This window comes from Humulus lupulus, chromosome 7 (genome assembly GCF_963169125.1).
Source record: "Humulus lupulus chromosome 7, drHumLupu1.1, whole genome shotgun sequence".
Taxonomy (NCBI): Eukaryota; Viridiplantae; Streptophyta; class Magnoliopsida; order Rosales; family Cannabaceae; genus Humulus; species Humulus lupulus.
In genome coordinates, this window is record NC_084799.1 from 36,695,677 (window position 1) to 36,709,065 (window position 13,389).

At 48.6% G+C, this 13,389-nt stretch overlaps 1 protein-coding gene and 1 non-coding gene across 2 annotated transcripts; one reads left to right on the forward strand and one right to left on the reverse strand.

The window, feature by feature from the left end:
• Positions 1 to 835: 835 nt before the first annotated feature.
• LOC133793117 (small nucleolar RNA R71) lies at positions 836 to 942 on the reverse strand. The gene has a single exon (XR_009874577.1). It is a non-coding gene; the product is annotated as a small nucleolar RNA R71 (small nucleolar RNA).
• An 817-nt stretch (positions 943 to 1,759) lies between these two features.
• Positions 1,760 to 2,311, forward strand: LOC133791592 (uncharacterized). Its single transcript, XM_062229515.1, has one exon. It carries the CDS (start codon positions 1,760 to 1,762, stop codon positions 2,309 to 2,311), a length of 552 nt encoding a protein of 183 aa, XP_062085499.1.
• Positions 2,312 to 13,389: the final 11,078 nt, after the last annotated feature.

Sequence of the window (13,389 nt, forward strand, 5' to 3'; positions counted from 1 at the left end):
ATTCATGATTCTAAAACTATTATTTAAATCAATTAGAGTCAGGAGTTAATTATTGGTAATTAATATCAATCCTCGTGGGAACGATACTCTACTTATTATTATATTACTTGTTAGAGATACGTACACTTGTGTATATATATTTGCACAACAAGTTTTTGGCGCCGTTGTCGGGGATTTTTTTTTATTAATATCAATAAAGTTAATTTTAGTTCTAATTTGATTTGTTTTCTTATTTTTTTTATTTCTGTTTAACATTTATTTGGATCAAGGTTCTATTGTGTTTCAGGAATTGTTGGTATATGTGAAGCAATAGACAAAAGGAGATTATACCAATAGATCTGTAAATTTAAAGAACGTGCAAACAAAACTGGAAAACAAAGAGGAGATTGGAGTTTACCATGGCTGAAATTTTGGAAATGGTGCTAATAATGGTCAAGGGGCTGTAGAGGTTCCAAGGGAGCAAGGACCAAGAACTTTGAGAGACTATGTACTTCCTACCGTTACAAAAGTGCATTCATGCATTAGACCTCCAACCATTACTGACAACAATTTTGAGATTAAGCCAGGAATCCTCCAAATGGTCCAATCAATTGTTCAGTTTGGAGGTATGCCAACTGAGGACCCCAATTTACATATAGCTAATTTTTTGGAGTTATGTGCTATGTTCAAGATGAATGGGGTGAGCGATGATGCTATAAGATTGAGGCTATTCTCATTTTCACTGAGGGTAAGGGCGAAGAGTTGGTTGATATCCTTACAGGAAAATTCTATCACTACATGGGAGGAGTTAGCTCAAAAGTTCCTTGCCAAGTTCTTTCCTCCAGCGAAGGCTGCAAAACTAAGGGGAGAGATCAATAATTTTTATCAGTTGGAAGGGGAGTCACTGTATGATTCTTGGGAGCGATTTAAGGAGTTGTTAAGGAAGTGTCCACATCATGGTATATAAAAGTGGATGTTGGTGCATAATTTTTACAATGGGTTGAATGGAACAACTAGAACATTTATAGATGCTACGGTGGGAGGTGCTTTTATGAGTAACAGTGCTAATGAGGCGTATGAGCTATTAGAAGAGATTTCGATGAATAATTATCAATGGCCAACTAAAAGGGGACAACCAAAGAAGGTGGCTGGAATGATGGAATTGGACGCTATGTTAATGCTTACAGCTCAAGTAGCGGCCTTGACAAAGCAACTACAAAAGACTACACTCCCATCTCAAGCTACGCCAGTTCAAAACTTGTGTGAATTTTGTGGTACAACCCATCCACCCAACCAATGCCCTGCTCTAGATATGAATATTATGCCCATGGAAGAAGTACAAGCTATAGGAATTACCAAAGACAACTCAATAATCCCAATTCCAAGTCCTACAACCCAGGTTGGAAGAACCATCCTAATTTTTCCTGGTCCAATAATCAAAACATTCAACAACCTTACCCTCCATCTCAGCTACAATATCAACCTCAACAAAATAGACCACCATATCAACATCAACATGCACAACTTCACCCTCCACCTGGATATTATCAACCACAAAATAGACCACCACACCCAATGCCAATGAAACCAACTGAACCCCAACCTGATGCAATCAACCAATTTATGACTGAAACTAGGGCATCCATAAGGAGTCTGGAGACTCAAATAGGGCAGTTGGCTACTTTAATGTCTAATAAATCTCAAGGAAATTTTCCTAGCACTACAGAAGTTAATCCTAAAGAGCAGTGTAATGCAATATCCTTGAGGAGTAGGACTAAGTATGAGGGGCAAGGGCAAGAAGATAGTGGATCAACATGTCACTAGTCCAACACAAGAGGAGGTTATTGAAGACCTTAACAAGAAAGAAGTGGTACCACCAGTGAGCATTGACCATCATGTTAGAATTTCATATTCACAAAGGCTTCGCAAGCATAATCTGGATAAGCAGTTTGAAAAGTTCTTAGAGGTGTTCAAGAAGCTACATATTAATTTACCATTCGCAGAAGCATTAGAACAGATGCCTAGCTATGTGAAATTTATGAAAGAAATTTTGTCAAGAAAGAGGAAATTAGAGGATTATGTTACAGTTGCATTAACTGAAGAGTGCAGCGCAATACTGTATAAGAAACTACCTCCAAAGCTTAAAGATCCTGGTAGTTTCAATATTCCGTGTTCTATAGGGGGTTTAGTAGACACAAAGGCGTTATGTGATTTAGGGGCCAGTGTGAATTTGATGCATCTATCAATCTTTCAGAAGCTGAATTTGGGAGAAGTTCGGCCAACTACAGTGTTTTTACAGATGGCAGATAGGCTAGTTAATCATCCTCTTTGAGTGATTGAGGATGTACTGGTAAAAGTAGGTAAATTCATCTTTCCTTCAGACTTTATTGTATTAGATATGGAGTAAGATGAAAATATTCCAAGAATACTAGGAAGACCATTCTTGGCGACTGGTAGGGCTTTAATTGATGTACAAAAGAGTGAGTTAAAGTTGCAAGTGCAAAAAGAGGAAGTTATATTTAAAGTTTTTGCAGCAATAGAAATTCCAACTTGTTGTAGAGTTGAAGTGGTAAACCAAGAAGGGAACAAGTTGGAAGCCTCTAAGAAAAGCTCCATAGTGAAAAACGGAATGAGAAATGGGCGAAACTGATTAAAAAAGTACTTTAATGAAAGACTTTGAATGTTATATGAGCGAGGGAAAGTTCCGATAATTTCTAAGCACAAGAAGCAAGGGCCAACTCATGCTACTGTGGCTCTAAAGGATGTGAGGGGAGGACTTGATCCGAGTTGAGTATAAAAGAAAAGAAGCGTTCGGTTAAATGACGTTAACGACAGTGCATTTCAGAGGCATCTCAATATTTTTTTCTTTTCATTTGTTTTAAGTTTTAAATTTTATGAACAAATTTAGTTTTTATTTTTTTTAGTATTCTTTAATGTTATAGAATCGTGGAAATCATGAAAACTATTGAAAATAATATATATATGTTGAAGACTTGGGAGAGGGCCGCGGTGCATGGAGCAAGGGTCGTGGCATTGGTGTGGACGCTCAATATTCCACGCCCATAAAAGAACCAAGTCGTGTGTTAAGGTCCCTCAAAGGCCTACATGCATGCTTGAGCCACAAGATGCTCGGGGCGCGACCCTCTCACAACGGCCTCGCATGCCTCAGACTGTTCCCAGCGAGGTGACCTCCCGTGCCTATGTGCGTGACGCATAAGGGAGCCTCGCGTGCCCAGGTTCATGCCTCAGCAACCTCGGCCTTGCGTGGCCTTGCGCCCAAGAGCGCGCAACCATGCCCCACGAGACGGCCTCGCGTGCCCAGGCTCACGCCCCAGCAGCCTCAGCCTCGCGTCCGAGTGAGCACAGCCTCGAGTCCGAGCACGCGCAACCATGCCCCGCGTGACGGCCTCGCGTGCCCAGGCTCACACCCCAGCATCCTCTGCCTCGCGTGGCCTCACGTCCGAGTACGAGCAGCCTCATCCCAGTAGCCTCAGCCTCGCGTCCGAGCGTGCGCAACCATGCCCCACGAGATGGCCTCGCGTGCCCAGACTCACGCTCCAGCAGCCTCGGCCTCGCGTGGCCTCGCATCCGAGCGTGCATTCGTCCTTCCGCCCCGAGCGCTCCATGCCGTGTGAGGCGTGTCCCCTTGGGAGCCACACCATTGGGTGCCCATGCGAGGGAGGCCTCACGAAGGGGGCCCGCGAGCCACATAGGAGCCACACCATCAGATGGACCCCAATGTTTAAAGGCTCTAGTATGAGTCGAGTGGAACGTACTTGTACGATCTAGTACGGGGTACGGTCGCTAAGACCCCGTATGTCGAGTATGGACACTCATACCAGTGAGGTAGTGGGAGTGCTGGAATAAGAGTTGTGGCCCATACATCTACGGCCAGGAGTCAGAGTCGACACCACTTCCCTCTGCGGCACTATGTCTGTCCCCACTCCACTGACATGAGTACAGAAAAGTAGTGGAGACATCCTCGTGATGCCTGCCCCTGTACTGGATGCACGACCACAACCTCTGAAACCACTCTCCTGACAGAGTACTTATGTACCACTTGGTCCCCTGGACCACCATGTACCCAGGGCCAGTAGAGCCTATTATAAAATGCACTCTAACTCCACCAGAGAGGGGACTGGAAAATTTACTGTAGCAAGTGCTTGAGAGTGAATGAAAGATTGATTTCTCCATTGTTGTTATGTCATTGTTCTTGAGTTATTGCTTGAATTTCTACAGCTTTTTCATTGACTATCTTAACTTGATAATTTTTTCCATCTCAACTTTAGTTGACGAGTTCTCACCGTCAATAGTTTGGCGCCGTCTGTGGGAACGTTAGTTTCAAGCTATTGTTCCACCATTGTTTCCGGCAAGAAGAAATGCCAAGACGTTCAAAGCGACTCAGGGAGCCACGAGAGATAGAGGTTCACCTGAACGGAGTCCAGTTGAAGGCCTCCATGAAGGGCGGTCCTCCACCCAGAGATGTGGAGCCCCCGAAGGACCCTAAGGTTCACGGAGGTGATAGAGTGGCCTCGTCACCGGCTGCTCCACCTGGAGAAAGTCCTCCAAGAGCACCACCGGGAAATGCTAATGAGTTCCCTCTCCCAAAACCACCGCAGGTACCGAACTCTGGCATGCAGGACCCGGGCCCCTCTACCCGTAGGCATGATAAGCATCCATGGGTCCATTCCGTGAGCTCGAGTTCGAAATCTCAGTTTTATGAAGAGGAAATACGTGAGCTCCACCGTAAGAACCAAAGGTTTGAGACCACCCTGGAGAATATGCAAGAGGTCCTGAATGGCCTGTTACAGGGTAAATCGAGCATGACCTTGCCTAAGAGGAAGGAGAAATGCAAGGATGGGGTCGAGACCACCGTACCAGTAGATGATGGGAGAACCCGACACTCTACCAGTAACACCCCCCGAGCGAAGCAACGCAAGCACCCTGAACCACCTAAGCAGGCCCAGAAACCAGCGTCAAGGACCAACGCTGCCCCTCGCAATGAGGACGAGGTCACCTCTAAAAGAGCACCCTCAGATCTACGGGAGGAGCTCAATAAAAAGAGGGCGGGCAAAGGGACCACGCCCCCTATGGCGCCTCGAGAGGGCATGGGAAAGGCAGATCTTAGCCCGTCCACTTTAAGGGACACTCTAAGCAAAAGGAGGCAGGACCTGGACACGGAGATGAGGAGCCTGCGAAGCAGGATCGTCACCGCATCAGGTGGCCAGGTCTTTGAGGAAGAATTCAACCATGAGTCGCCCTTTGTGAGGGAAATTCAGCGATCCGGCTCCCTGCCAACTTTAAGGAGCCCAATATGACCCCCTACGAAGGAAACACGGATCCAAAATACCACCTGGATGCGTTTAATGATCTGATGAAACTGAGAGGGATTGGAAGTGGTGTCAGATGCCACTGCTTCACTATCACTTTGAAAGGACCCGCCTACAAATGGTTCAAAAGATTAAGGTCGGGGTTCATCAGGTCCTGGCAACAGTTTTCTGACGAATTCCTCCAACAGCACCATGTCGTGCGGGACTACACGATGCCAGGTACCAGCCTGGCCAACGTGAAGCAAGGGGAGAATGAGAGCCTGAAGAGCTACATTCACCGGTTCAATATGGAGGCCGCGAAAGTGGGGAACCTAACTTGCCGAGAGTTAAAAATGGCCATTATCGCTGGAGTGCTCCCAGGAAGCAAGTTGTGGGACAACATGTTGAAGAGGGAAGTCACCGACTTCTACGAGAGAGCGCAGAAGCACATCTGTGTGGAGGATGGCCACGCAAACTTAAAGGCAGGGAAAGAGGAGCCCCACGCGAAGCCCCCAGCTAACGACGGGTCGAATGTAACAAAGAAGAAAAAGGCATACGATGGGTCAAGAGATGACCAGCAGAGGAAGACCAAGTGAGGGAATGATCATAGGCAAGTGACTTATACTTACTTTACGAACCTCACAGATACCAGGAAGCATATCTACCTCACCAACGAAGATCGAGTTCCCTTCAAAAAGCCCCCACCGATGAGAAAGGACCGGTCCAAAAAGGATCCCAGTAGATACTTCCAGTACCACAAGGATATCAGGCACACCACAGCGAAGTCCATCCACTTGAAGGAGGAAATTGAGGAGCTCATCCGCAGGGGCCATCTAGGCTGTTATGTCAGGAGAGAGAGGCCGAAGCCAGAGGACGAGCCTGCGGCACCCCAGACACAAGGGTGAGCCCCAGAAATACAGGGGGAGGTCCGAAACATTTTCGGAGGTCCAGGATTTGCGGGGGGGGGGGACTCTCGGAAGGGATGAGATATATATGCAAGAGAGGCTCGGCGAAGCCCACCACCCTGCGTCATGAGTTTGGAACAGCGACCCCCGAAAAGTTTCAAGGGGGAAAATGACTCGATAACATTCACTTAGGAGGATGCGCTGGGGGTACACTTTCCCCACAATGATCTGCTGGTGTTGACAGTTCAGTTGGCAAATATGCGCGTGCATCGAGTCCTAGTGGACAATGGGAGCTCGGTGGACATCCTATATCTCCATGCCTTGGAAAAGATGGGACTGGGCATTCGTCATCTGAATCCCTGCCAATCATCCCTATACGGATTCATGGGGGACTCTGTGCAACCCCTAGGGATGATCGAATTGGCACTCACCATGGGGGAGCAACCCCGGCAGACTACAGTCATGGCTAACTTTGTCGTAGTAGATTGTGCATCAGCTTTCAATGCGGTATTGGGGAGTTCATCCCTAAGAGAATTGAAAGCCATTACTTCAATATATCACCTGGCTATCAAGTTCCCAACCCCAGGAGGGGTCGCCAGTATGAAGGGAGAATAGAAAGAGGCATGGAAGTGCTACAATACTCACTCTGTGCGCCTGTGAAACCGCGGGAGCCAATGGCTATGGTGGTACATGAGGAGCTACGTGTGCCCGCGGGGGGTCCACAGGAGCTGGACCCTCGGGTCGTGGATGAGACAAGAGCAGAACTAGTGGAGGAAGTAGAGGAGGTTACGGTGAGGGAGGAACCGTTAAGAAAATTAAAGATAGGGAGAAACCTGCAAAGTGACGTGAAGGAGGAGTTGATAAGATTTTTAAAGGATAATCTAGACGTCTTCGCATGGATTCATGAGGATATGGTGGGTATAGACCCCGGAGTGATGTTCCACCATCTGAATATCTCCCCAGAAGCGAGGCCCGTCAGGCAGAAGAGGCGGGCGCTAGACCCTGAAAGGTATGCAGCGTTAAAGGAGGAGGCTGACAAGTTGAAGGCCAACGGGTTCATCCATGAGTCTTTTTACCCTGTGTGGGTGTCGAACCATGTACTCGTTCCGAAGCCAAATGGGAAATGGAGGACCTGCGTCGATTTCTCAAACCTGAATAAAGCTTGTTCTAAGGATAACTTCCCACTCCCAAGGATGGATCAGCTAGTAGATGCGACGGCAGGACATGAATTATTGAGTTTCATGGATGCCTACTCGGGGTACAACCAGATCCCAATGAACCCAGCAGATGAAGAGCACACATCATTCATTACAGACAAAGGGCTTTACTGCTACAAGGTAATGCCCTTCGGGTTGAAGAACGCGGGTGCCACTTCTCAGAGGTTGGTAAAAAAGATGTTCGCTAACCAGATAAGGAGGAACATGGAGGTGTATGTGGATGATATGTTAGTGAAGACCAAGAATGCCACAGAGCTCAATAGGGACCTTGGTGAGATGTTCGACACCCTTAGGAAATACCGAATGAAGTTGAATCCCGTCAAGTGCACCTTCGGTGTATCCTCAGCAAAATTCTTGGGCTTCATGGTCAATTCCAGAGGCATCGAGGCCAATCCTGATAAGTTAAAGGCCCTAATAGATATGAGCCCGCCAAAGAACAAGAAGGAAGTGCAATGCTTAACGGGAAGGGTGGCGGCCCTTAATAGATTTATTTCAAGGTCCACCGATAAGTTCCTCCCCTTCTTTGACATCCTTAAAGGGAGAAAAAAGTTCGCTTGGGATGAAAAATGGGAAGAGGCATTTGTCAAATTGAAGGAGCACTTGGGGAAGCCACCCCTATTGGCGAAACCTGAGAAAGGCGAGAGGCTATACCTGTACTTGGCATGCCATAAGCACAACCTTGGTTAAGGGGGAGAAGAAGCAGCAACAACCCGTGTACTATATCAGCAAGCGTTTGGTGGACGCGAAGAACCGTTATCCAGAGATTGAAAAGTTGGCCTATGCGTTAGTGGTGGCCTTGAGGAAGTTGAGGCCCTACTTCCATGCGCATGCGATTGAAGTCCTGACAGATAGTCCCTTGAGGCAGGTCTTGCATAAACCTGAGACCTCAGGGAGGCTGATGAAGTGGTCGATCGAGTTGAGTCAATTTGATATTGTGTATAACCCAAGAGCTTCCATCAATGGACAGGTGTTGGCAGATTTTATCGTAGAGTTCACCCATCAGCCAAATGGAGGAAGAAGTAAAGAAAGGGAGCAGCCTGTTATAGAGGAAGAGCGAGGGGGTCTAGAGGAATGGAGTTTGTATGTTGATGGGGCGTCCAATGAAGGAGGATCCAGAGCAAGCATCATGATGACCGGGCCCGAGGGACACAAAATGTATTGCGCGATCCGGTTCGGGTTTCAGGCCTCCAATAACGAGGCAGAGTACGAGGCGCTCCTGGCTGGCCTGCGTTTGGCCCAGGAGCTGAGAGTGATGCGCCTCTGTATCTTCAGTGACTCTCAATTGGTAGTGTACCAAGTAAAGGGGGAATACCAGGCGAGGGGACCCAAGATGGCAGCCTACTTGGAAAAGGTGAGGGGCTACCTGGGACGGTTAGTAGCATCTAGCATAGAGCAAATCCCCAGAGAAAGGAATACCCATGCTGATGCACTCGCGAAGCTGGCGTCCACCAAGGACGGTGATATCTTGGAGTCGATACCCGTGGATTACTTACCCAAACCCAGCATCGAAGGCGCGAACGTGCATATGATTAGTGTCCCGAGGGAGTCGTGGATTGAGCCGATCAAAAGGTACCTGGAGGAAGGAATCTTGCCTGCAGACAAAAACGAGTCCCGGAGGTTGGTGTACAGGGCCGCTAGATACACCCTGGTAGACGGGGTCCTTTACAAAATAGGATTCTCAATGCCACTCCTGCGGTGTGTAGAAGAGGAGGAGGCGTTGAAAGTGTTGCATGAGATACACGAGGGAGAGTGTGGCAACCACAAGAGCGAACCCTACATAGCTAGGAAGGCCATGAGACAAGGATACTACTGGCCCTCTATGGAGAGAGATGTGCAGGACTTTGCCATGAAATGCAACAAATGCCAGAGGCACGCCAACTACCCTCGGAAACCCCCAAGTGAACTGACCAGCATGACCAGCCCTTGGCCCTTCACTATCTGGGGGATAGACTTGATCGGTGCTCTTCCTGCAGGCAGGGGTGGAGCGAAATACGCGGTGGTGGCAGTGGACTACTTCACTAAGTGGGTAGAAGCAGTACCCCTCATGAAGATAATAGCCAAGCACATCACCGCTTTCGTCAACAAATTCATTGTTTATAGATATGGAGTACCCTACAAAATATTTCTGACAATGGTAGCCAATTCGAGGGAGGAGCTTTCGAGGAATATTGTAGGGGAAGGGGCATAAGGAGAAGTTTCTCCGCGGTGGTACACCCACAGGCCAATGGGCAGGTGGAGGCCATAAACAGGGTCCTTAAGAAGAACTTGAAGGCAAAGGTAGAAAAGATGAAGGGAGCCTGGGTAGAGGAGCTACCAAATGTGTTGTGGGCTTACAGAACCACCCCACGCACGACTACTGGGGAGTCCCCATTCTCCTTGGCCTATGGATGCGAGGCCATACTCCTGGTTGAGATGCAGGTTGAGTCCCTCAGGGTACAGGCGTATAGAGACGAGGCCAACCGCGTAGCTCTATCCGAGAGCTTGGATATGCTTGAAGAGAAGAGAGAAAAAGCACAAATGAGGGTGGCAATATACCAACAGCGCGCCGCAAGGTACTACAATTCGAGGGTGCGAGAGAGAACTTTCAGAGTTGGCGACTTGGTGCTAAGGAAGGTACTCCCTAACACGCGAGACCCAGGAGCAGGAGTGCTGGGGGCGAACTGGGAGGGGCCCTACCAGGTTGCTCAGTGCATACCCCCGAGCACTTATAAGCTGGCGCGCATGGACGACACCATCATACCTTGAGCGTGGAACGTGGAGCACCTTAGGAAGTACTACGAGTAAGGCACCCATGTCCGGTGGTAAAAGGACAAGTGTTGCACACTATCTTAGTATGATAGAGAAGAATCAAAGAGGTTACTTAGATAACCTCCTGAGTAGGTGTGAGTCTTTTTTTTTTTTCTATGAAGATCTCATATGTATCGTTGTAAACCGCATGTTATGAATGAAGCTATTTGCAACTTCATGTGTTATTTTCCTTCGCTACGTGGGCATCAGCCAAAGTGCCTGCCGAAATAAATTTCACCAAACAATTGGGGGGCAGGACAGGAGGCAACAACATGCGGCTAGCAAGGGGAACCTAAAAAGGGCCCTCTAACGGAGGATCCAAAAAAGGACCCCTCGCCCTCCTAAAAAGGAGGCCCCTAAAAGGGACCCTCTACCAAGAGGACCCTAAAAACGACCCCCTGTCAGGAGGACCCTGAAAAGGACCCTATGCACTAGGAGGATCCTAAAAAGGGCCCTCCATCAGGAGGAAGTGACCCTAAAAAAGGACCCTTTGATGGGGGATCCCAGAGGGACCCCCTATACTAGGGCCTTAAACGAAGTCCTTACAAGGCATCCCCTGGGATCACAAGGATTAGCTACCCTTGTGAACACCAAGGGAGGCCATAGGGGCTTACAAAAAAAGATGGTAACGACAATAATAAGTCTAGTGTGGCCACCAAGCCGTCTAGCCAAAAAGGGTCCTAAAAGAGACCCTTGCAAAAATAGTACTATGAATAATGACGAGAAGGACGCTTCTCGCAAAATATAATAAGCGCACGGAAGAATATATAAAAGGATAGCTAGGACCTAAGGGGTCAAAATATCCTTATAAGAGTAATCAAGAGGCACCAAAAGAGGTCCCAGTGAACCCTTTAACATGGGCTCCCAAAGACCTCCAGCCTGGTGGATAAAAGAGGGGAACCAACCAAACCCCATCACACAGGCTTAAAAGGGCCTCAAATGCAGTCAAATAAGAGATAAATAGCAACACATGTATATATACATTGAAAAAGAAGGTCTTGAAGACAGTACAAGAGTCACCAAAGGAAAATAGTAATGACAGTCATATTACAAAGGCCCAAAGTACAAAAAAAAAAAAAAAGGAAGAGAGTATACACCCATGGAGGGCTAGCGGGCAAATGTTATGAAGTAACTACTTCAGGGCCTCCTAACGTGGGTGCTCCACATGGCCGCTCCAGCAACGGCATGTTCACCAAAAGAAGAGAAGTCGAAATTAGGATCCTGCCCCCACACATTGTAAAGGGCACGGTCTATGGACCTGCGCTCGGTGGTAGCCCTCTCCGCCTCCAAGGAAGCATTCCTATCCTGCACCGACTGAAGTTCAGCCCTGAGGGCCTCGACTTCGGCCTCCAACTGGGTAACTCTCTGTTGCGACGCGGCCACGATGGCCTTGGCCTCCTGGAGTTCACGCTCCAAGTGGGTAACCTTGTCCTCTAGCCCTTTGGTCTTGGCCTTTACTTCCTTCCTCTTTAGTAGCAAGTTGGAAAATTTGGTCCGGACCTCTGACAACTTAGCCTTGGTTTCATTAAGCTCTTTCTCGAGCTTCTGCACTCGGGCTGTAAGGCAGTCCCTCTCAGCAGTAAACGCGGAGAGGTTGTTAGACGAGTCGGCAAACCGCATAGCCACCGTATAGGCCTACACAAAAAAGTAAGCAACTGCAGCAATAAATGACAAAAGAAAAAAAAAATATATGCATAAACACCTATACATAATAGGGCCGACGCAAGGGGCGGGGACTCACCCAAGTCATGGAGCGCCTTAGGTTCTCCCCAAGGTCCGTCTGGGTCACGTTCCCAAGGCCATTCCAGTCGGATACAGGGAGGCTCGAGGCAAGTTGGCTGTATAGCTGTCCGTAAGACGTTGCCATCCGAGTCACCCAGGGCTCCCCATCCGTACCAGGGGCACCTGGCTGGATGGGGACAGACGACCCGCTTGCCGATGCGGGAGGGGGCGCGGTGAAAGTGGAAAGCCGAGGCTCTAGTAGATCAAAGGGGGGCTCCGCAAGGTCGACGTAATCAGCCCCTGATAATCCAAGGTCGAGAGGAGCCTGAGTCAAGGCGTCGTGGCCCTCAGGGTCAGGGTAAATACTACACCCTGGAATGTCCTGCTGGTCTTGTGAGTGAGGGGCTATGTCCGGATCATAGGAAGCACATGCAGGGCACCCCCCAAGAGATGGAGGCAGCTGGTGGAATCCCCCATGATCAAGGGGGGCTTCCTCTGACCCCTCCTCGTCCTCATCGTCATCCGGGCAAGGCTCAACCAAGGTCTCCTTCATCTTCGCGGACCCAGAGGTGGTCCACAATAACTTGGGGTCAAAGACGGGAGATAGCTTGTGGCGTTTCAGGCTTTTGTACGGTCAAAAGGCGCACCGCCTCTTTTGTGGCAGGATCAGCGTTGAGGAACTTTCTCATGTCTTTCGCTTCCAACCCGACGATGATGGGTTCGGCGAATTGCTCTGCACAATACGCGCCATAATCGAAGTGAGCGTAAGGCACGAAACCATAAGTTGCAAAAAAAGCAAAAAGAGAGGAAGTGATGCTCAGAGTACTTATTGGGAGTGGCCCGGAAATCCTCACGGACAAAGAGTGGACCTTCCACGAAGAAAAAGTCCCGCTTCCACGCCCCCGGGTTAGACACCGAACCCTCTATCAAAGAGGCCCCGTTGTTGGCTTTTTGTAAGTAGTAAAAGCATTTGGAATTGTGAAGGGGCATGAGGTTGTAGAGGAAATGTACCTCGGTTGCCGTAGGGGCGCGTTTCAGCAGTTTCATATATGCAATGAAAAGGCAGCTCAAAGTCAGCCATCCATTGGGTGCCAGCTGAAGCGGGGCAAGGTCGAAGTAGTTGAGGACTGCAACAAAGAACGGGTGCAACAGAATGGTACCATCCGCTTTCAAAATGTGCTCACTGAGGGCCACGAAGTCGGGCCTAGGACGGTCAGCCCGGCATGCCTCCAAAGGGGCGTATAGAGCATAATCTGGAGGGACGCGATAATGATTCACGATGTCCATTAGTTTGTTGTCGGACACGCGCGACACCAACTCGGACGCAAGTAAAGGGGCGTCGTCCTGCTCTTGGGTAGATACCTGTCGCCTTGCCCTCGGCATATCTACAAAATCAAAAGAGAAATGTGAGGAAGAGACAGAACACTTGACCCTCCATTTTTTCTTCCTAGCAAGAGTCTTCCATCGAGG

Bases quoted from the DNA above. Each gene is read 5' to 3' on its own strand.
- LOC133791592 (XM_062229515.1), top strand. From the start codon at position 1,760: ATGAGGGGCAAGGGCAAGAAGATAGTGGATCAACATGTCACTAGTCCA.